This window comes from Sebastes fasciatus, chromosome 24, assembly GCF_043250625.1.
Source record: "Sebastes fasciatus isolate fSebFas1 chromosome 24, fSebFas1.pri, whole genome shotgun sequence".
NCBI classification, from domain to species: Eukaryota; Metazoa; Chordata; class Actinopteri; order Perciformes; family Sebastidae; genus Sebastes; species Sebastes fasciatus.
Window position 1 is genome coordinate 12,973,098 of NC_133818.1, and position 24,571 is coordinate 12,997,668.

General features: G+C 41.7%; 1 protein-coding gene across 1 annotated transcript in view; it reads right to left on the bottom strand.

Moving 5' to 3' along the window:
• Positions 1 to 24,571, bottom strand: part of LOC141762719 (striated muscle preferentially expressed protein kinase-like) — a 31,023-nt gene that overhangs the window by 3,854 nt on the left and 2,598 nt on the right. The window contains 31 exon segments of the mRNA XM_074626735.1: positions 62 to 707; positions 1,471 to 1,635; positions 3,248 to 3,370; positions 5,695 to 5,862; positions 5,936 to 8,459; positions 8,736 to 8,801; positions 9,655 to 9,697; positions 9,794 to 9,946; positions 10,029 to 10,055; positions 10,178 to 10,350; positions 10,848 to 10,925; positions 11,013 to 11,070; positions 11,453 to 11,653; positions 12,651 to 12,750; positions 13,615 to 13,783; positions 13,873 to 13,985; positions 14,825 to 14,997; positions 15,423 to 15,546; positions 15,629 to 15,835; positions 16,912 to 17,016; positions 17,111 to 17,230; positions 17,313 to 17,542; positions 17,788 to 17,977; positions 18,167 to 18,325; positions 18,647 to 18,720; positions 19,516 to 19,702; positions 19,791 to 19,966; positions 20,119 to 20,207; positions 20,912 to 21,072; positions 23,083 to 23,265; positions 24,068 to 24,205. Of these exon segments, the coding sequence (XP_074482836.1) occupies positions 62 to 707; positions 1,471 to 1,635; positions 3,248 to 3,370; positions 5,695 to 5,862; positions 5,936 to 8,459; positions 8,736 to 8,801; positions 9,655 to 9,697; positions 9,794 to 9,946; positions 10,029 to 10,055; positions 10,178 to 10,350; positions 10,848 to 10,925; positions 11,013 to 11,070; positions 11,453 to 11,653; positions 12,651 to 12,750; positions 13,615 to 13,783; positions 13,873 to 13,985; positions 14,825 to 14,997; positions 15,423 to 15,546; positions 15,629 to 15,835; positions 16,912 to 17,016; positions 17,111 to 17,230; positions 17,313 to 17,542; positions 17,788 to 17,977; positions 18,167 to 18,325; positions 18,647 to 18,720; positions 19,516 to 19,702; positions 19,791 to 19,966; positions 20,119 to 20,207; positions 20,912 to 21,072; positions 23,083 to 23,265; positions 24,068 to 24,205 (7,123 nt within the window).

Here is a 24,571-nt window from a genome sequence, read left to right on the forward strand (position 1 = left end):
TAGTTATGGCCTCCAACACGGGTCTAACTAGGATGTTTTCTATGATCTTAAAAGGTCTCACCTCGCTTTCTCATCCAGGAAAGTGTACGGTTTCTGTGGGACCCCCTGTCGTAGAGCAGTGGAGGGCGTAGCGCGTCCTGATGGGGTGCCTCTGGTGGGCGTACTGGCCCCTTCGCCGAAGGGGCTCAGGCTGGAGGTCTGGAGCACTTGTGGGGCAAAGGAGACCGGCGTCGGGGTCACACGAGCGGTGACGGCGGTGGCGGGGACGTACGTGGGCACGGAGGCCATTGCCGGTTTGGTTGGCGTCGACGGCGGGGTTACGAGAGGTGGGGGCGGCGATATTGGCGGGCTCTGAGTCATAGGAGACACCACGTTGACTGGACTCTGGGGTTTGGGGAGGACGAAGGGTGGAGGGGCTTTGACTGCGGGTGAGGAGGGAAGAGAGGAGCTGATTTTTTGAGCGTCTTCGGTGGTTGCGCCTGCAGATGATGTAGGTGGAAGAGGTAAAGCAGCAGGGGAGGATGTATCTTTTGGGGAGGTGGAGGTGGAGGTGGAGGTGGAGGTGGAGGTGACGGTGGAGACGGCTATCCTGGGAGCGGTGTTCTGGACTGGTCTGAGTGGAGGCCCGGTCACTGAGGAGGTGACGACTGGTTCAGGTGGAGCTGGGACTGTCTTTACGACGGCCACGGTAGGTGAAGCTCCTACAGCTGTGAAAACACAAATACAACCACATACTTACTCAGTGTTTTTTAAAATTATTATTATTAAAATTTTCTCTTTGCATTTTTTATATCCTTGGGGCAATAATAACAACAATCAATGTGTATTTTTTAAACAGATCCCACAGTTTTTTTAATATAGTCCTCCAAACGGTTGAGATTTCGCTTCATGGTCAAATAAAAATACAAACCATGCATTGTTATTATGCTAGTAATATATTAGAATATGTCAATTTATTAACATGAAATAAGTAGTATTACCAGTACTAGTATTATTTCCACATATGTATTCTAGATATTTACCATATTTACTTTGAAAACATCTCAGAAATGGTGAAAAATCATTCTGATATAATTTTTTTTTATCAAATATAGAATGGAATAACATTAAATATATGATATTAACAAATCATATTAACAACAGGGAAGGTTGAAAAAGATTTTTTTATTTCATAAAAATTGTAAATTTATTGTGTTAAAATTGTACCCGTACAGGACTATTCAACCGTTTGGTCGAGTATGTTTTTAGACGGTAAACAATTATTAAATTATTTCTGCATATATAAAATGGAATAACATTGAATATACCATATTCAAACAACAAAGAACAGAGTAGAAAATAGTGAATTTTAATAACATGTTAAGTAACATGTTGTGATTGTTGCCTGTGTTTAAACCAATCCAACACAGTGCAGTACTATTCCCCGTTACGCTGTGCAGTATTTGACATTTTGACCTGTGTATAAAATACCTGTTGAGTCCAGGCTGACCGGAGCAGAGCAGTTGCTGTACGGTCCCTGTCCCGCCTTGTTGACGCAGGCGACGCGGAACCTAAAGGCTCCAGCTGGTGGCAGCTCTGTGACATTGTAGTAGCAGTCGACAACTCCAGTGGCTACAGTCAACCAGTTAGAGTCACCTGCAGGACAAAGAGGGGAAAACATTTTTTGTTAATATTTAAAGGCGCTATTGATATCATTCGACCGCTAAATGACGCATTCTCCGTCCCCCTTTCCATTGCATTTACTTCACAACAAGTGGTTGCCGGCCCTTTATCGCTAACCGACAACCCAGAGATACCATGTGATACCAACGTTGTTATACTATTGGCTCACAAGCCTCATTAGAAGTGGGAACCAAACGTCAGATATCTTCCACAGATGTAAACAAAACATACATTTTCAATTTGATTAATTCACAATTGTAGTTTTTTTTTTCAGGAAAAGCCATTTTATTCGGCACCTTTCTAAAAGTTCTGTGGATGTATTTTTCTTTTTAAATATTCATCTACGTAAAAATGTTATCAATAGGACCTTTAAGTATGCATATTGGATATATATGTATGGTAAGTGAAATTAAGAGGAGAAGAAATATGAGATTACTGAGGGAAAAACATTGAATAAGTAAAAAGTAGGGTTGCACGATATTGACATTTTTTTTGATTGTGATTATTTTGACTTGTATTTTAAATGCGATATGATTTGCGATATTAGAGGGAATGGTAATTTTTGCATCATTATTTTAATTTTCATTGAAAAACATAATAAAGTGATAACGGTGAGATTTTTGCGGGTATCTGCACCAAACAAAGATGTTTCTTTAGTCTGTAGAATATGATGGTGTAGGCCAGGACATCTCTGCAGCACCACAATATTTAATTGAAAATGGTATTTTGACAACATTTTGCCTTCAAAAAAATATTGCGCCTCCTGTGATTTGAAAATTGCTGTCGGTCATACTGCGATTTTGATAAAATTTTGATTGTGCAGCCCTAGTAAAAAGTCGAAGTTCTTCTGTTATGTTCTCTTCGAGTGGCAAATGACTTGTAGTTCACATATTGGACACTAGATGGCGGTGTTGTCAAACTAATAATCCGGACATGCAAAATGCATAAAAAAAGGTTTGTAAAATGTTTTGCATATATAAACAAGTTAATGTTCATTTCGCCTGCTGAAAAATCACCTGTCACAGTATCTTATTTCTTATGCAGGCACAGTGAAAGAGACCTGAAGCAAAAATGTAAATTAGGTGGTTGAACTATTATTCTGTGTTGCCTGGCAAAGAACAAATATGGAATGAGATGACAAGAATTAAGTCTACCGGAGCAAAAAAGTTGAATAAATATTCACACATTCACCTGCAGAGTCTGCTACTCCCAAGTTTGTGTGAGTTTATTTTTCCCTCCACCACAACATGAGATAATGATGATTCATCGAGCATAACGACGAAAAGCTTTGACAGCAGCACTGGTACAGTCACTATTCCCCCGTGGGCTGACTCATTTTCTCTGTCTAAGTGGTGTCTATGGATTTGGAAACTTATTTCCCAGAGCATTCTCCATATAAGCCAAACATTGGCAAAGCTTTTTCAAACACTGCTACCTCTTAGGAGATGGAAACCTTGAGGAGTAAATGTTTTAAAACCATCAAAACTACCTACAAAACCAAATAACAGCAAGCTTTTCACATCTTAATTTAGATGTTTTGGATGAGTTTAATGTTGCTAAATGATGGATGTTTCGACTCGCTCACCTTCTGTTTTTCTTTCCAGGGTGTAGCTGCATGGAGACTTGGTGTCTGCCGGCTTCCAGAGCACCAGGGCTGTGTTGTTGTAGGTCTGGGGGACTTCAGGGGTCCCTGGCCGTTTTGGGACGCCTTAAAAGTGCGAAAAAGAACAAATTAGATGAGAGTGTAGTGGCATGCTGGTACATATAAGTTGGGTTTAAAAATGTAAGATATTCTTTTTGGTTTTTAGGCAAGAGACTCAAGGATTTTCATTTGTATGCGCAGGGTTTCTACTGTTTTGTTTATCTGGTTTTAAGTGTGTGTATGTGGGTGGATTCACGGTAAAGTGTGCATGGTTTTCCAAGTGTGATTACAACAGGGTTCTCAGTTGTTTGTGGGTTTCACTAGTACTACTGTGGGAGTGTGTGTGTGGGCAAGATTGAATTGTGTCTTGTACATTTCATTGCTCATTGGGTCGTTTTTTTTTTCTGCGCCTTCCCAGAAGTGATATTCTGATGTCTACAGGTCTAAATTGTTTGACTTTCGGTCGTTGCGGTTTCTCTGTTTAATCATCACGGCTCATGCTTAAAGGCTGCAATCAGACAGAGCACGTTTAAGCAGCCTGGGGGCGTCTTTTTGTGATTGTTTTAAATGAGAGTGAAGCCTTTTGCACTCTCATATTCACACTCAGGTTTTTACAGGAGCGCCCTGAACGCCTCGAGTTAATTCAACTCAGAGCAGAAATTGCGGCCAACTTCATTAGCGTTTTCTTCTCATGGTGGTGACTTTTGCTGGATACCCAGAGCTATATGACTCCACCAACCATAGTTACTAGGAACAGAAAACAGGCGCAATTGAGGCAATTATTAATGTGCTACTTGAGATTTCAGGTGAGTTGTTGTCATTAATTCAAGCTGTACTATTAACTATTAGGTAGCATACAGTTCATGGTTTGTCTTAAGCTAACGTTAGCATATTCAGGGGACAAGTCCGGGTCTGAAAACTGAAGCCAATGCTGAAGTGCCTTAAACTTGCATTCTTTCTAACAGCCAGCAGGGGGCGACTCCTCTGGTTGCAAAAAGAAGCCTGATTGTATAGAAGTTTATGAGAAAATGAGCCTCACTTCTCACTTGATTTATTACCTCAGTAAACATTGTAAACATGAGTTTATGTTTCAATCGCTAGTTTCAAGTCTTCTTCAATACAGCATGATGTTCATTTAGTAAATTATGGTCCCATTTAGAGTCAAATAGACCATAAAGCAGGGGATGCTTTAGGGCGTGGCTACCTTGTGACCTTGGACAGGTCGCTACCACGGTGTTGTTCGGTCTGGGAGTTGTCCGTGTTTTCATCTTACAGCTTTCACCCTTTAACTAAAGCTAATTATAACATTTTGGTCGTCTAAAAAATGGCTTATTCAGTGTTCGGTTATACTTAGATACACCCCTCTGGTTGCAAGAAAACAAGAAGGCGACGGCCGAAATGCCGAACTCGAGGCTTCAAAACGGCGGTCCACAAACCAATGGGTGACGTCACGGTGACTACGTCCACTTCTTATATACAGTCTATGAGCATAATGCGAAAACGCGCTCTGTCTGATCAGGTCCTAATGCAGTTTCCTTATTTTTTTTTAACTCCAAACAAACTGCTTGATGTTTAACTTTCATTGGGATGATTTATAACACCCTCTGTGTTTAAAACAGCATGAATAGTTTACATTACAAGTCTGCTTCAGCATTCACTGATTCAGCATGTTCATTTATTTACATGTATTTGTTCAGATTCAAGATATCAAAGGAGAAAAGACAAGATGTTCATTTTCTTGAACGCAGGGTACAAAAAAAACCCAATCCAGACGATAGAGTTTTGTCGTTACACCAAACCAAACCTGACACAAATAGTGTCCGTCCATAATTCCAAAATGTATTTCCCATTAAGCCTGTGCACCGGCATGAACAAAGGAGCCGATGCTTCAGGCGAAATAAGCTGTCTGAAGTGTTTTTCCCACGGCTGATAGATTATCAAGGGGAGACAAATAGCATCAGTGGTTGAGATTAGAAATACTACATGTCCAAAGACATTACAAATAAAGCTCAAATGTGATCGATTGCACCCGACGTCTGAGAAATATATTACCCGCTGAAGCCTTAAAAGTCTATTAGTTGTTATTGTTGCATCACTGTTGTTTCTCATTACACACTATTTGAGCAAAGGCATCATTTGTTCCTATTACATGATGAATATGAGAAAAATCCATTAAGTTAATCTACTGTACAAGTTAAGCTCTTGACATTAATATTCATTTCAATATTCATACGATTCTTCCTGCAATTAAAATCAAATTATGATGATAATTAGTGTGTGTCCATGAAGGGCAAAGGAGCAGCTGTGCCTCTGGTAACGTTAACTCCCCTTTTTCTCTCCATTCTATACGATAACATTCGCGACACAACGCTTTCTGAATAGCTACTCACAAGCTATGGACAAGGTGCAGGAGGTGGTGATGGTGGCGATGGGGTTGGTAGCGACACATTCGTAAACGCCAGCGTCCCTCCGGCTGGACTTCATGATGGTAAGAAGCTGCCTGCCGTCTGGGTGGGACCTCAGGTTGATTCTGTCGTCCACCTCCAGCGGTTTACGATCTAGAAAAAACACAAACAACGTAAGCAACTGAATGGCAGCTTCTTTAAAAAAAACTATTTTGGGATGACTTACCCATCGTCCATGTGATCTCTGGATGTGGACTTCCGGCTGGGAGGCAGCTGAGAGTGACAGGCTCCCCCTCCAATAAGACGTGGTCTTTCAGTTTGATGTGGAACACGGGGGCAAAATCCGAAGCGGAGCGGATGAACTGCTGGCTTTTGGACAACCCGTCCTCTTTGGGGACGGATGAAGGCAGATCGGACTGAGACAGGGTTTTGTCTTTCTTGCCCCTCGTCAAACCCCACCTGTCCCACCGCGACCGCCTGTCGGTCTCTTTTTCGGAATGGATGCTAGAAGTGGATTCGACTGATTCCTTGGACGCGCCGGCGGCGCCGGTCTGTTTTGCTAGTTGGTTCTCGGGAATGCCCATCCCTTTGAGTCCTCGCCCCTCGGATTGGGAATGACGATGGCGGGTAAACAGCGGCGTCCTCTTCCCCTCTTCGCCCTCTTTCCTCTCCTCGGACTGACTGCGGATTTTCGAGGTGATTCCAGCCACTTTGTTCTCAAACTTGTGTCGCATGGCCAGCACGGGGGAATCGGTGACTCTCTTCAAATCCTTTTGGCTCCCCCCAGCGTCTTTGTCCTTCCTCTCCTCCGACTGGGTCCTCATTTTGGCAGAGATTCCCGCCACTTTGGACTCAAACTTGCGCCTCATGGCAGAAACCGATGACTCCTCGGCTTTCCTTTGTTCTTTCTCATCCGGCTGCTTCGGAGCCCCTGCGCTGTTAGTATCCAGGGACTTGCTGCGACCAATAGCCCATGAAACCCTCTTGCTTCCAGCGGTTTCCTGAACATCCTTCTCCTCCTTTGGTTTCTCACCCCTCTTGGCCCGCAAGGAAAACCTCCCAATCAGACTGAGGCCCGTTTCTTTATCGTCTTCTCTTAAATCTTGAACAGATTTGGATTTCTCCAGCAGTCCTTTGGACACCACCTCAAGTGGCGCCCCCCTCGGCCCCGGCCTGTAAACCTCTTCACCCCCCTCGTCCCCCTTCCGGTTCAGCACGGGGGATTTCTCTTCTGATTTGTTCCTGGTCAGTTTCCGGAGGCCGCGTGTCAAAGACGATTCCCGCTTCTTAAACCGGGCCTCAAAGACCTCCTCCGAGTCGATGTCCTTGATGTCTGTCCTGAGCACAGGCTGGCGGGGGACAGAACTAGGGGATCTATCAGCAGTCGCTACTTTGGCGAACACGGCTGGGTGTTCAGGCGCCGCGGGGATTTCTGTGGACTTTGGTGTGGCCGCAACAGCTTGAATAACACTCGCGTACGCAGATGAGGGTTTACCATTTTGTGTTTCATCTCCCTTCTTATCCTTTTCATTAATATGCAACTTCTGATTTTCTTTCCTCTCCTCCTCCTCCTCCTCATCCTCCTCTATTACAATTATAGGAGTAACTACAGAGGGTGATGTAGACTCTACTTTATCTGGCTTTTCTAACTGAGGTTTGGTCCTTTTCTCTGTTAACCCGTCCATGCTCTTCTCATTCATACTTTGCATATCTTTCACATTGTTCTGTTGGTCCAATCGTATAAAAGAGGTCTCCAGCGTTGTTTGCTCTGTGAGCGCCGACATTGAGATTGCCTCCTGGAGCTTCTTCCCTTCTACGCTGCCGTTGCCCACCGATGGGATCTCTAAGGGGGCTCCGAACCTGCGGTGCAGGGGCATGGGCTCAGAGTCCCCCTGAGTGAAGGAGGCGCTTTTACGGAAAACTTTGGTCTTTGGCGTGTCCTCTCCGGTGCTCTCTGAAGACGCCGCTCTGGTGAGCGTCGACGGCCCCGCTCTGGATCTCCTCAAGTTCCGATCTAGAGACCCGGTCCGCCTCTCGTCCTCCATGCCGAGTGTTTCGAACAACGGCCCTCGCAGGCCGCTCATCTTTTTGTCCACGTTTCCTCCCCTGAGCAACCGCTGCCTCATCAGCTCCAGTTTCAGGGCGTAATCCTCCTGGCTCAACTTGGCCGCCCCGGGGCTCGGGCTGCGATTGGGTAGCTCCATAGAAACCGCCTTTTTCAGGGTCTTGCTGCTTGCTTCTGCGTCTTTGTTTGCGTTTCCCTCATCTGGGTCGATGTGGAGAAGCAGCGCTGAGTCAGCAGAGCTGCCTCTCCTCATGGTCGCCCGCCTGGTTTTCGTCTGCGATTCGTCCGACTCCACGCTCAATCCTTTTTTAAGGGGGGCTCGTTTTGTCTGTTCCATTCCCTCCTCATCTGGGGTTTCCTCTTCGTCTTTCACCCTTTTATTAGCTATCTCCATGTCGTCCTGGTTCCTCGCCCCCTCGGCAGCAACACCGGGCCCCACGGTGACGTCTTCTTCCCCCGGGATCTCGTTGAGGGAGACCCTGGAACCAGAAAACACCATGGACAGCGGCATGGGAATGAAGGGGAGCTCGTCCACGTCTGCGTCGGAGTCAGAGGAAGAGGAGGGCGGCGGGGTGCCTTCTTTTAGATGCCGGGCCACGGCGATGGAGACGTGGCTGGATGACTCATTCAAAAGCTCCGGGATCGACCGCATCACCATCTTGGATTTGTAGCTGATAAGGGAACGCTGAAAAAATAGACAATAGAGGACAACGTGAGATCATTTGCAAAGTCTGCAGTCTGAGCCAATAACACACATTTCAGACTGAACAGATAGTGGTTGAAATAAACTACAAACTATGACATCATGGTTTAATTTATTCCTGCACTATGTCGAATCTTCTTTTAGGAAATCTGTTCATTTAATTCAGTGTAACTTTGCAGTGTTGTATTAGTACTTTTACTTAAGTAAAGGATCTGAATACTCTCTCCAACGCTGTTAAATACATGTCCAGTGGCTCACCTGCCATCGCCTTCTAGACAAAACTTGCTTCAGCATCGCTGTGCTGATGCTCTTGTTCGTTGATGACTGTAGGACAACAAGAGAGGAGTTACCATTAACCTTAGTGGAGATATAAAGACATATCTTATCACACATTAAGGCTAGACACTACAGGCAAAAGCATTTACATACACATTCAGGTGTTTATTTTACTATATTTTGTCTATTTGCGTTCTCCTAAATTCACCAAAAATTAGCATTAAATTAGCACATATTTAATAAGACAATGCCTCATTTGCATATTTAAACATCAAATTTGAGAAAACTTGTAATACAAAAAATTATTGTCTTAATGCATTAATCAACTTGGGAAGTTTCATGATGATATGTATTACCCTATTCACCTGTAGTGTCTCCAAAATGTATGAAACGTTACAATATTTGTTTTTTTCTCATACTCGGATCCAGAAATCTCCACTTCCGTAGCACTTACATCCACCAAACTATCCAGTTTCATTCCTATCTATATTCTGAAGGGTTTTACTGAGAGGTTTGTTCATATATCATTCATAGTCTTATTTATAGAACATTTTATCCCTAAAAACATGGTGAAAATAGATTTTTTTTTTTAGGGCTGCTGACAGTATTTTCTGATTTATGGAGTGATACAAAGAGATATCCATAATTTCCCTCTGTAAAAACCCTTTGACTCTAATTTGTCGACAAAATGAAACAAGATTTTTGAACCTGGATTTATCCAGTGTTCAGATTTATGTTCTGGAAATGTATGAAAATTAGCACAAATGCTTATTTACACAGAAAACTTGTAATACAAAAAAATAATAATAATAAAAGTAATAAACTGGGGAAGTTTCATGGTGATATAAATATATATAAATAGTTTCAGGCTGGGTGATTTATTCTCTAAATGATAACTCACCTTGAACCAAGGATGACGAAGGCACTCAACTGCACTGGGCCTCCTAGGAGAGTGAAAAATACACATATGAGGAATATGACGAAGGAGCATGCTCATATGTTTATGGTAAACGATAGGAGAGAGTCATAAAGACGCTTACAGTCGGTCCGCCACCAGAAGCTTGATGACAAATCCCTTTGCTTCTTTGCAGAGGTCGGCGAACATGCTCTCCTCGAACGCCACGTTGTAGTTACGGATGTTTAAGGCCGTGGCTTTGTCGTTCTCACCAGCAAACGGGGACACACCAGTCAGGCTAGAATAAACAAAAAAACATTATTATCAATAAAAGAAAACATGCAATAAACCCCAAAAAGAGTAAAACAAATATAACATACCAGAGGTACGTGATGACACCAGCAGGCCTGTGGGAGAGCAGCACAGACGAATGATAAGTGGATTTTTGGGAACAGCATAAAAGCTTTTACTTAGTTGCAGATAACAAGGTAGTGCCTGCAGTGTGTTTGCCGGAGAACAGGTGGCTCACCATATGTCTGTTGCCGTGGAGACGGGAGTTTGGTTAACAATCTCAGGTGCGACATATTCCGGCGTGCCGTACTTGCAGTAGTGCTCCTCAGAAGTCTCCAATTTGATGGCGTTGCCAAAGTCACAAATGCGGATCTGGTCACTCCCAGGACTTGCCATTAAAATGTTTTCTGGCTGGATGGTGGGGTGGACCCAAAAACAACAATGTTAGGTAAAGAATCAGGGCTGTCAATCCATTCAAATATTTAAGCGCAAATTAATTTTTTAGCTGTCCAAAATGTACCTTAAAGGGAAATTTGTCAAGTATTTAATACTCTTATCAACATGGGAGTGGGCAAATATGCTGCTTTATGCAAATGTGTGTATATATTTATTATTGGAAATCAATTAACAACACAAAACAATGACAGATATTGTCCAGAAACCCTCACAGGTACTGCATTTAGCATAAAGAAACATGCTCAAATCATAACATGGCAAACTGCAGCCCAACAGGCAACAACAGCTGTCAGTGTGTCAGTGTGCTGACTTGACTATGACTTGCCCCCAAACTGCATGTGATTATCATAAAGTGGGCATGTCTGTAAAGGGGAGACTCGTGGGAACCCATAGAACCCATTTTCATTCATATATAATAATGATGCAGCAGCAGAGGTGGGGTGGACGGATACCTTTATGTCAAGGTGGGCAATGTTTTTTTGGTGAAGATACCGAAGACCTTCCAGAAGCTGCTGAACACTCCAGCGGATCTGCAGAGAAAAACACAAGGGAATGAACTCAACAGTCATGTTACATAATGATAGCGCAGTGCAGTTCGGGCAGAGGCACACACCAACCTCCAGCTCCTTCACTGTTGTTTTTTTGGCCATTCTTTCCAGCAACTCCTCGTGACATCTTCGCACAACGGTTGAGGAGAAAAAAAAAGGAAGAAGCTGTACAGTCCAAGTGGTAGGTGCATGAGAAATGAATTATAAATGAGCAAAAACTCCCACACATCCTATCTTTTTTGCTAATTCCACTCATCTGCGATGAGTCAGAGGGAAAAAAAAAGCAGTGCTGCGCTTCATTCATGCCTCTGGGGGACTGCGGAAGACATTAGGATTAATGCTTTGGATCTTTCGTGTCCTTGAGATTGCATTTAAGAGCACTTTTGTTCGGCAATGAAGCGAATACAAATTTGAAGCAGTGCTGCAGGAAAGGTAGTGCCTTTTCGACTAAAAGAACATGTTTGCCCCCAACATTTCCCATCACAGATGATAAAAATGAAAAAGGATACAGCTCCGTGATGAGCACCACCACGCTCTTCTTCTCAAAGGCGTCGTGGAAATAGAGGATCTTCTCGTAGTCCAGCTCAGACAGCAGGTCCATCTCCCCGAGGGCCGAGGCTTTCCTCTTTCCTCCCGCAGATGTGAACTTGGCGGCGAACTCCGTCTTTCCCTTCTTCTGAATCACCCTCTTCACATAGGAGAAGGCACCCCTGCGTCAAAAAGCGGAAACATTCGGGCTTTAATACAAACGAATAGCTCTATTTAACAGCACGAAGAAAAAAAGAAGAAGAAATTAGACATTGCTTTTGAACAACAATAACCTTTCCCACTCCAGCCTTTTACCATAGACCCGTTTTTGTCTTTTTTAGGGGGGTGCAGAGGGTCTTTAGGGGGAGATAGCAGGTCAACAGTAGATGTCACAGAGAAGTGGTGTACATCATCTGAGAGCTGGGGACCTGGAGATTAATTTGAGATGCACTGTGTATCAAGTTGTTCCAGTCATAAATCATCCCCATGCTCTATTATGTCTCATAAGTTGTTGCAGCAATTTTTGGCTTGATATTTGTTACACAGATTTGGTGCTAAATAGGTTAAAAATGACACCAAAAGAATATTTTCAAGTGGGGGGGGGGGTTGCCTCTTTATTTTCATAATCCTACCAGCTGGAGCGACCTCGTTACAGGTCACTATTAGAGCATGGGAGTTCATTGTTGACCTTTGCGAACAGTATGTCTGACGAAACAACATCAGCTCAAATGTCAACTCGCTGGCTCTTCGGAGCTTTAATTCCTCGAGAATAAAATCCCTTTTAACCACAAATGAAATAATAAACTCTTCTTTTGCAAGAAGTAGCAAAGAACTTTCTTGTTTTTTTCTCTGCGGGAGAAGAAATCTGGATTCCATGTGAGTTTGCTGCTCTGTTTAAAAACCGAAACGCATCGTCTTGCCTGTTCCGCCGTTTCCCCATCGCGCTACAATTCACATAGTGTCTCTCCACCAAGTCAGACAAAAAACAAATCATCTGTCGGCTAATGTATTCACTCCACTCCGGCTTCTGGTGACTCATCTCTCGCTCCTGTCTACTGTTGTTAAGCAGGTGCGATCCCCCCCACCCCCCACAAGGCCTCGACCCTCGGCGCTCAAACGGAGCCATTAACGGATGCACTCGCTGTGTGTGAAGGGATGCGTGAGTGTGCGGTCAGTCACCTCCCTATCTCTTTGTGGATATCGTAGTAATCCGTCAAACGCCTCATCTTCCTCAGGATGGTCCCTTCGTCCTCCATTGGCTCGGCTGCTTCTTTTCGCTCTGCAGGGAGCAACGACATAAGCATTTTTATATGTGTGTGTGGGTGTGTGTGTGTGTGTTTGGCCGTACACGTGTGCCAGCACAGTGACAGATGGTTTCATATTGTAGTCTCAAAACACCTGGTGGTCCCACCCATATGGTGGAGATTTAGAGGTGCAGTTTTCAACAACAACCAGCTCATATCGGTGAGTATTAAAGCCTGTCGGTAAAGCAGTTTTTTGGATCACCATTTTAATGATTCTTAAAGGTCCCATATTGTAAAAAGTGAGATTTTCATGCCTTTTATATTATAAAGCAGGTTTAATTGCTATATAAATACTGTTAAACTATCAAAATGCTCAATATACGGAGAAATACACACAGCCCGTATTCAGAAATTGTGCGTTTGAAACAAGCCGTTAGGATTTCTGTCCATTTGTGATGTCACAAATATACAATATTTAGACCATTACACTGTTTTAAACGTAAACATTCTAAATGTGTCCCAGTTTATTTGCTGTTGCAGTGGATGTGAATGACATCAGCTGACAGGAAGTAAACATGCACCCAAACTGTTGCCTAGCAACGCAATTCCGTTGCAATGCGCTAAAACGGAGCGTTTCAGACAGAGGGTGAATACAGGTATATTCAGGTAGATAGTATGAGGAAAATAAAGTTTTTTTTTAACATTACAGCATGTAAACATGTTCTAGTGGAAACACAAAATGAAATTATGAACCTGAAAATGAGCACGATATGGGACCTTTAATGCAAAACAGATTGAGAATTTATCATGAAAAGATGCTGCTTTCTCACAGAATTATAATACTCGGATGAATCCGTCCACATGCAAAGTATGTTTGCGCAGACTTGATCATCATTCACCTGTATGAACTGTGAGTTCAGCTTTGCAGGAGTTGGGGCCGGCCAGGTTCTTCGCCGTGCAGGTGTACACGCCGGAGTGGTCGGGGCGGGCGTTGAGGACGACGAGGGAATACTCGGGGTCGTCGTACACGAACGTGAAGTGGCTGCTCTCAGAGAGCCGCACGTCGTCCTGCAGCAAGACATTTAATAATAACAATAATTCTGCTAATTTCAATGTCACATTTTCTCTGGCTGTTATGAAATACTCTTTGATTTTACCTTATGCCACAGAATATCCGGGTCCGGTTTCCCTTCAACCACAACTGCCAGACGGGTCGTCTCCCCAACGTGCACATCTACATCCTCCATGATGGTTTCAAACTTAGGAGGCACTATGGAAGAAAAAGAAGTAGGAAAGAGAGACAAAAAGATATGATAATCCCTCTGAAACATCAGCAACTTCCCTCATATTACTGTATATATTCTCATTATTTATGTTCTTTTGGTCACAGTAATCATTCTAAATGGATACCCCTGAGGATGCTGATGTTTTATATATTTAATTTGTGTATTTATTATATTTTATTTATGTTTTCTTTATCTCAAATTAAATCAGCCCATGTTCCAATTTTGTGTTCGATTTTGACATTGTAAAAAGCTGAATAAATTGGATGTGATCCATATTAATGGAAAAAATTTATAAATAAAATAAATAAAATAAATAAAATAAATAAAATAAATAAAATAAATAAAATAAATAAAATAAATAAAATAAATAAAATAAATAAAATAAAATAGTTAATTAAATAAATTAATGTCAAAATAGAACACAAAATTGGAACATGAATGGGGTGATTTTCATTTGAGATAAAGAAAAAAAAATATATATATATATAAAAATGCACAAATTCAAACAAAAGAGCCTGAGTGGTGAATTTTCTGAGCAGTAATAATGTAATAAAGTATCTACTAAGGCTCTTCCATATATAGATATCAAAGTTTTAATATTTTAAAAACCTTCTATCCCAACAATGAAGAGGCAGGAGTCACAAGAAAGGCAAGTCCTAATTTTAAAACACTTTTTAGAGAAGCTATCCTAAATTTATGATCTTTTATTCTTAGCTCAACTTCAGCTTCCCTTTGTCGGCTGTCAGGAGTAAGTAGTAAGTTCCTCGGATTCATGCTGAAATGCTAAATTTATCATGTGGTGCTCTGCCTGAACTAAACTGACCTGCCATCGCCAGCTGAGGCGTGCAGAGGTCGCTGCCAAACTGGTTGCTGGCCGTGACCACCAGCTGCCCGACGTCTGAGCTCCGGACTCGCTGAAGCTTCAGGGTGTGCTGGTCGTCGTCGGGCATGCTCATCTCATACATCCCCAGTCTGTTGACCAACACCACCCCCCTCCTGGGGAACAATATATCACAGTTAGAGCGATCGAAACACTGTTCCACAAAAGTCCACATGCTTCTTTAGCAGCAGGCAGCGAAGACGCAGGAAGCTTTCCTCCGCAGAGAACAAACGCTAAATTTAATCAAAGCAATGTGAACCACTGCACAGCGGTGCGTCTCAGTCCTGGTCCTCTGGATCTAGACTCCTGCTATTTTTAGTTTTAATCTGTAGAGGTTAGGATAAGCCTGTTCACAAGTTCTATATCCCAATGTATAAACAGGCCCTGATGAGAATAGAAATGGGATGAAACCCAGCATGTGCTCCGGCTTCTGAGAGACTTCTTTGGTTTCTGTTCGAAATGAGCTTCCTGCATTATCTTACAGACCGCTTGTATTCATTTTTGCAACCCCTCTCTGCACACTAGCGATAGAGGAACTAACCTTTTCCAGGTGACAACTGCATGCACGTGGTTCAGCGTGACGGTGATGCTCGCAGGTTGGTTCTCAACCACGTAAACAACGTCAGGTTTGTCCAAAATGATGGGCGCTTTCCTCAAATACGGTCCTACAGGGGTAAAAGGTTTTTTAAAAATATCATTATATCACCTAAACATTATGTCTTGTGTCAACTTCCTCTGCTTTGTTACCTCTGTCCATCAGCTGGACCAGGTCAGTAGCAGGTGATGGTTTGCTCAGCGTCTTCCCGGTGGACGTCAGGATCCTGAAAGCGTAGCGGACTCCCTTGGACAGAGAGGTGACGGTGTAGTTGGTCTCCCTCAGGTTGGACGCCACGACGGACCACTGGATCGAGCCCAGAGGCTGCTGCTGGACCACATATAGCAAGGAGCCGGCGTCTGCGCACACACACACACACATGGTGTTTTAAGATGCAGAGAGAAAAGGAGTTTGTTTTGTTCTCAAATCTGTACTGATGACACAAGAAATCCAAGGGGGCTTAAAAACAGAATGAAAAGAAAGCAAATGAACATCCAGGACACACTATAAATAGTTTCCCCTGCAAGTGTTTTATGTAAATTGAATTTCAACTTTCTTGTTAACTCTAAGAGACCCACATAGACCTGTTTTTGTCTTTTTTAGGAGGGTACAGGGGGTCTTTAGGGGGAGATAGCAGGTCAACAGTAGATGTCACATAGAAGTGGTGTACGTCATCTGAAAGCTGGGAACCTGGAGATTAATTTCAGATGCAGCTCAGCACTGTGGGTCAAGTTTTTCTATTCATAAATTAGAGATAAACATGTCACCTGTTGTCCTCGGGTCAAATTTGACCCGTTTTCAAACTTCATTATATCATAAATATGGGTTTCTTTCATCTAATTGCCCCCAAAATAACATGGATGAAAGTAATTCATAATTTCTGGGGGGGTTTTCTACTGAAACATGAGATATAATTTAATGTAAATGAGGTTTATTGAGCATAAATTCCCAAAAAACAAAAGCGTAATGAGTTAGAATGAAGTTAGCTAAAAACGTGTAACACAGAATTGGGTGATAATTTATATGTGTATGCCTTATAAACAGTGAAATCAGACAATTTTGATAAAATTACAGGCACAAGTGGTACAACTCTTCCATACACTGGGTCAAATTTGACCCAATTTGTGCCCCAAACTGCATATATTATCATAAATTTGGCATGTCTGTAAAGGGGAGACTCGTGGGTACCCATAGAACCCATTTTTATCCAGATATCTTGAGGTCAGAGGTCAAGGGACCCCCTTTGAAAATGGCCATGACAGTTTTTCCTCGCTAAAATATAAAACTTTGTACCTGCACTCTAGCTCTAAATCTGAGCCTGCTGCTACAGCCTCTGAAAGGCAGTTAGCATATCTCAAGATTGCAATAAAAATGTCATTAAGGAAATATCAGGCCAAAAAATAAAACTGGTATCATAGCAACTGAATGAACCTACCAAAAGAAGAGTCGAGTCTCTTTGGTCTCTTCCAGCTGAGGCTTATGGTTTTCCCTGTGATGGCCTCTATCACTGGAGGACCATCAGGGGGGTCAGGAACAATGTCTGTTTGCAAATAAATACACAAATACACACATATCATACGGGAAATCTTGTATTCTCTCAACTACAGCATCACACATGGAGCCTCCATGTGTACCTGTGACGTAGAGATGTGCATAGCAGGCTGCTTTGCCCAGTTTATTGGAGATGACGGCCTTGTAGACGCCGCCGTGAGCGTGACAAGCGCTCCGAATGACCATGTTGTGGACATCCCTGTCTGGAGAACAGACACACAGCTTTCTTATTGACCGTCATTCCCCCCCCCGAAAATGGTTTAGCTTTGTTTGTTCTTTGCTTACACTGGGTCATTTTGCGTTCCTCGCTGCTCTCGATGCGCTTGCCGTTGTGGTACCAGGCGATGGTCGGGTAGGGCAGGCCCGCCACTTTGCATTTCAGCAGCGCCTCTTTGCCTTCGATCACCTCCACGTCAGCCAGAGGTTTGACAAAGTCCGGCATGGTCCTCTTCTCCACCTCGCTCTCCAGCACCTCGGGCTCCTCGGGGATGGATGGCATCTTCTCCAACTTGACCCTGCAGGAAGGAAGGAGTTTAAATCCTGAGCACGCACACGGAAAGATTGATGGGTTTATTTAACTTTTCTCATGCGCCTTCGCTCCTTTAGAAGGATTTCCTTCCTCCTGAAGCATTTGTCTTTGCCCTTGAAAACAGAAAACGGCTCCTCTGGCTTTTATACTGACAGCTTCGTTTTATTTCCCTCATTTCAAAGCCTTTAAAATGACACAGTGGCTCATAGAGATGTGAATTACTTTTCTTACATGTGAGAAGAGATGGCAGCTCGAGGTTCCTGCATGTAGAGCTCAGCGGTGCATTCAGACTTCCCATGAACGTTTTGAGCGACTGCTGTGTAGAAGCCTTCTGTGTCGCCGCTAACGTGGGCGATGACGAGTGAGTGACGACCCCCCTCTTGGAGGATGCGAACATTATCACTCTCCTCCACTCTTGTCTCTGAAAGAACATCAGTGTGAAATAAAAATCAGACAAGACGATAAAATATATTATACTCTTTTTATTCTTTTCAATGAATGTTTTGTTTTGACAATAATTTCCAAAGCATATCTTTAGAACCAATACATTTCGATCACAATAAAAAACCCACATATATCAAATATGAACCAAAACACTGGAGATTCTTACCAAAATGCGTCCACGTGACTCGAGGAGCAGGTGATCCGCTCACCTTACAGTCAAAGCGGGCGGTGCGACCTTCGATGACCTCCAGGATGTCCAGCTGACGGGTGAAAAGAGGCTCCTTGGATGGGGCGACCTTCAGGTTTGCGTTTGAGGTCAACTCCTCTGCAAATGCAATGACACGTTCCTTAGCAACAAGAGGGTTTTTTTTCAGCATTTTTTATTTATTTATTTATTAATCACTCCTTTTCCTTTTAGCATCAGTATCCTTTAAATATGTTGTGTCTCAAATCCAGTGAGAGTCATAGATTTGCTCCAATCATGGAGGTCATTCAGATTCCAGATCTGTGCCAAAAACCGATTACTTCCTCCCATATTTCATTGAAATCTGTTGACTTATTTAACTAAAAGACAAACAGAAAAAAACAAAACCATAACCTCCTTGCATTTTCCAACTTCTCTAAAACAACCGTGTTTGTAGTTCACCTTTGGCAGTGCTCAGCTTGCATGTGTATGTCCCACTGTCATCCTCGTGTACTGAATTTAGCAGCAGACGGCACCTGTAGGATAAAACAAAATAATAATAATTCAACATGTGAACAACTGACAGATAATTGTGCAAAATTACTGTTTCACTGACAGTAAAGCAAGTTAGAACAATGGAGGGTGGAGGTCCAAGACTATTAGACTAAGGGAGTTCAGAATCCAACATTTTTCCAGTCTGGGTGCATCTTTACAGAATTTACTTCCTATTTTCCAAGCCTTTATTTACACAAATAAACAAAACTAATTAAATAATGAAGAAAAGAGTTAAACAAATACACACCACCAAAACACATGAATCTATGGAGTCAGAGGAGTGCCATAAAAATAATGAATCTATATAAAAATAAAATTGGAACTATAAAGACATATAATATATAAAAGAATAATTATAAACATTTTCATTTATTTCTGTATACATATATTTATATAATATTAAATAATAATAATAATTTTTTTGCATATAATTTACTCTATTTTTTATTTTTTAAGGAAAAGTAAAGGGATAAAAATAAATAAATGACATGATAAAAAATAAATAATGATTTGAAAAATACAGGAAAAAAATAGAGTAATGTAAATGCAAAAAACATATATTTTTAAAAAATAAATAAATAAATACATACAGAAATATAGAATAAATAATAACAATGAAAATAAATTAAATGTATTTATTCTTTATTTATTTCTCTTTGTATTTCCAAATTTTTAATTCACTTATTTATTCTATATTCCCACATTTATTTTCTTATTCTTTTACAGTTTTATTCACTTTTATGGCACTCCTTTTTATGGACTCCACATGAACCAACCTCTTTCCATCAAAGTGCATTTTGCAGTTGAGCAGCGCCGGCTGGATCAGCTTCCCGTTTGAGAGCCAGTCCACTTCGACGTCTGGGGGTCCTGTAATGTGACACTCAAACATGGCCGACTCTCCGGCCCTCACCGACACGCCTTTTACCTCCCGGGTGATTTTCAGTGCCGTTTGTGCTGCAGACGCTGATAAAAACATAGAAAGAACAGCTATTTTAGAAGATATTTGTTACAACATGATTAAACTAGATGGATTAAATTCTTCATCACTGACCTTTGACCTCCACTCTGCACTCGGCTTGCGTGGATCCGTACTCGTTGATGATCTTACAGACGTAAAGCCCCGCGTCTGACCTCTGAGCTGAGCCAATCCTCATCTCGCTGGTGCCGTCGTCTGTCTCGCGCACAGCGAAGCGTCCCGCCGTCTTCACTGTGACTCTGTCCTTCAACCTGGGTCAACACAAAGTGGTCGTCACAGTCGTTTACACTCAGGTGTTTAATAGTGTGACGGGGAAACAGCAAGTGACCTTGGTTGAGATAATAGCTTCAGGTGTCTACCAAGATGTTTGTCTGCAGTAAAGCTTTCAGGAACGATGTCTTACCAGTAAACCATGGGTTTGGGCTGCCCTGCGACCTTCGCTGAGATGACGACATCTTGACCCTGAGTCACCTCCTGGTCACACGGTGCCACCTTTTAAAGGATCACACATACACACAACGGCTTTTATAGATTTGAGTCTCTTTTCAAGCAAATATGGCAAACATTTGCTGGTAACAGCTTGTGAAATGTGAATAGTTTCTGCTTTTTCTCTGTAAATTATAATAGTAATTAAATAATTTAATATAAAGTATGTCACTTTAGGCAATAGGAATTGTTATTGTAATTTTTTTCACAATTTTCGGGCATTTTATAGACGATTAATTATTTTTTTATAGACAAATAATTAATTAATAACAACTAATAATCTGAAAAAATGATTGATAATAAAAATAAATAACCAAAATAAATAAATGAAAAAATAAATGTGAAAATAAATGAAATGCCACATGTACTTATTCTTTATTTATTTCTCTTTATATTTCCACATTTATATTCTTATCTTTTTACAGTTAGCTGCAGCCCTAATTCAAATATAAATACAATTTCAAACATATCAAAATATCAGTTACAAGTTGCATAAAATAAACAATAAATAAAGTTTATTTACCCCTTTTTATTTAATTTATATTTATTACATTTTTGTCAAATTGTTGTCTTTATTTATTTATTTTTTAGGTTATATTGTCATGTAATAAAATTGTTTGTTAAGTGTATTATTTTGCCTGTATTAAATAAATTAAAAAAAAGATCAGATTTGAAAAACAAATCAGATTTTGCTTCTGAGCCTCTCCTACCTGAAACGCGGGAGCTTCTTTGAAGTGGACTCTTTTACTCGGAGCAGGTGAGTCCCCGAGCTCCATCGCCTCCTCCTGAGGGCTCAGATACTCCTCGTCTCCTCCTCCGCTAATCGCTTCCGACGCCCCGGCTGGTCTCCCACATTGCATGTGGGTTGGCTCTGGAAGAAAAGGAGAGATGATGCTGGACATAAGTATCATGTCATTCACCTTTACTTGGGTTCATGAAAATGTCACCTCTGATTTGCACACTTCTTAAATTTGTGTAATTAAGTGTTTGAAATATGGTCAACATGGCACCAGGTTAAACCTTTAGATGGGAACAATCTGTCAAGGCTCTGATGTTTACAGTCTTTTGCTCGCTTTTGCTGGAGATGACTATCTTTGCCAAGACGAGCAGTTGGCAACACGGAGCGGTGAGTTAGAGATGAGTGGGCCATGTGCACCCACGGAGCGTAGGGACCTCTCTGAAAGTGACCGTAACTGAACAGATAATGAATTAATCCCTTAATCCCTGACCCAATCACTCGCTTATTCCCATGGAGTTCCAGAGCAGACGCTGTGTCTGGACTGCTGCAGTCAGAATTAAATCACAGCTGGATAGAGAAATATAGAATAGACTTGTTAAGACTCCTTTGCTCTCTCTCTCTTTCTGCCTTTCTTTGTAAAACACAGACATCTGGCATAAGCAAATAGCACTGTGACAACTGGAAATGAATAATATCCATCCGTGGAACAGAATTAAGACATTCAAACAACAGCAGAGTGGATAGATAAAAGTGTATATCTGCTGTAAACTGCAGATGAAATAAGTCAAAGACAGATTTGTCCACATGCGTAGATGCTAAAAAATACACAAGCATATATGCAAGAACTGATTTACAGCAATAAAACATTCAAATTAAGATTTCCTCTTTACAGAAAACCCCCGTTTATGCCGGATTATTTTTAGGTAGGTAGGTATTGTGATGTATTGTCATCACGCTGGGGTTAAAAAGGGAAAAATAACCTACCTAGAGTCACATCTCTGAGCGGCGTCTGTGCACCAGGGGATAAGTCCCGGAACTATTTACACAAACCTGCCAACTCTTACACAACTGCTGCTGCACGGCGCGAGCCAGCGAACCCTTCCTTTTCAGTCTCATCCTCTGCTTCCCGTCACGGTTATGTCAATAGTCTCTAAAAATTCCTGACATCCTGAAGGTAAATGTTGTAGAAGTTCATTGTAGATATTTTTTCCATAGAGGGATGATGATAGTGTGGAAACCCTATTTGATGTTTTATGCAAGAAATGACCAGAATTACAGCGTTAATCTTCTTCACCAGATTGAGGTTTGACATCCTTTGTAGCCCGAGAAGTCATTCTCTTTCCTGCTCTGTTCCCAGCTGAAGTGACTCACATAATCTCCCAGCACATTTTGACAACTCCAAGCCCCCTCGGCGTGAAATCTATAGGGAGATGAAAAACTCCACGATTGCGGCAGTAATCTCACACGGGGACAGAAAGCAGACTGCAATTACCCTGAGAGAACAAGAGGGCGGCTAAAAATACTCCAGCATGTTAGACTCCACTGGCCTAATATGGCAACACAGGCCCCGTAGTGCTGCTGCTGCTGCTGGTGGTGAGACGCTACCAGAGTGTACGCTCACATTTTGTTGACAAAACTGGGTAAAGTGCAGGTTGCATTTACATGAGCTGAATTAACACTCTGGGAGCTTTTCAATACAAACATCCACCAAACAGCTTTTTTTTTTTTTTCCCAAAAGGAATATTTATTGTTTACTCCTGATCCTGAATGCCATGCCTGCCTTTAAGACTCCAGAGACCTTTGTGTGACGGGGCACGTCTGCGTTTTTTTGAATCCGCACCAAAGGGGAACTCGGTGCCTTTTAAGAATTAATGGGTTGCCATGGCAACTATCACTGCGAGGAGCCCCGGTCGGGATGCTGAGCTCCAGCAGGCCTTTGTAGTCATTAAGACAGAATGTCATGGCGGAGGAGGGCTGGCAGTGGATTACAGCGAGTTTGTGTGTGTGTGTGTGTGTGTGTGTGTGAGTCAACATGTATTTCAAGGAGAGCACCGTTTCTGCCTCTCTGCCTTCATTTAAATTTATGTTGCAGTGCTTGTAAATGTGTCGCTGTAACACCAAACGTAACAGCGAATGTCTCACCTGACTGGATATAGAGCGTGGCGCTGCAGGACGCTCTGCCCGCCGCGTTGACAGCTGTGACGCAGTACAAGCCGGCGTTGTTCCGCCTCATCTGCTTTATCGTCAGGCTGTGCATCTCACCCTCAGCTTTAACCACGTGGACGGCGTCGCTCCGTATCGCCACATTGTTCTTCTTCCATGTCACTGAGGGAGGCAGAGAGGAACACATTCACTCGGATGACAAACACAATAAAACCTCCCACAGAAAAAACGACTATAGCACAATCCACCTTACAAAGATAAGTCCTGAATAAAGCTCTTTGGTTTTGGTTTATACAGATTTTCACGGAAAAAGACAGATTTTTTTCAAATTAATTTTTTTTTTTTTTAAAACAGACTGGATTTTACTTCCCCACATAATTCCCCCAAAAATCACGACATTTTTTAAATTCATTAAAAAATGCAAAAGAGCTGATTATCTCAATAAATTATTAATAATACAAGTAAACGTATTCTTGATAAATTATTATATTATTTCTAAAATGATTTTTCATGATACAATGTTAATTTCTCATTTTCAAAATAAAGAAATAAAAACATACAAGAAAAAACTAAAATATTGAAAATACGAGAAAACAAGAAAGAAAAAAAAGAAAAACTTACAAAAAACAACAAAGAACTAAAAATATAAGAATACAAGAAAGAAAGAAAAGAAAAACATACAAAAAACAACAAAAATATAGAAAATACAAGAAAACAAGAAAGAAAGAAAGAAAAAAAAACATACAAAAAACAAAAAAAATATAGAAGATACAAGAAAACAAGAAAGACAGAAAATAAAAACATATAAAAAATAACAGAAATATAGAAGATACAAGAAAACAAGAAAGAAAGAAAATAAAAAAATAAAAAAAACAACAGAAATATAGAAGACACAAGAAAACAAGACAGAAAAAAAGAAAACCCTTTGTAATTAATACTGTGTACATCATGTTCTCAGTTGTACCTGTCGGGGCCGGGCTCCCAGTGACGATGCATTTCAGGGTGACCTCGGAGCCGCTGGATCCCTTCGTGTCCACGAGAGCCCTCTCAAACCTCGGGCCCTCAGCTGGCTCCTCGTCAGCATCATCATCAGACGAGTCCCCTGAAAACAAGACGTCACGTTTATGTCGACCTGGTTTCATAAACTGGGTCACGACCCAAAATTAGTCATGGGCTAGTTTCTGTTTTTGGGACCCCATGTGAAATGAGTTCTCTCAATGAGTCTGGGCCCCGCGGCAAGTCTGTGTGTTGGATTCATTTTCCATAACATGATAGATACACTTTTTTGTTCAGTTTTGCATTTGCTGTGTTTGAGGTGATCACTCTGCAGTTGCTGTTTTTCGTGCTAATTTGTTTGAAGTTTATTGGGATTTTAATTTAATGGTGAGTTTAATAAAAATGTTTTCCCTCTTTCCTAATTAGTTAATCATCTCATAACCCCTCAAATTAATCTAGCAGCCCTCACAGT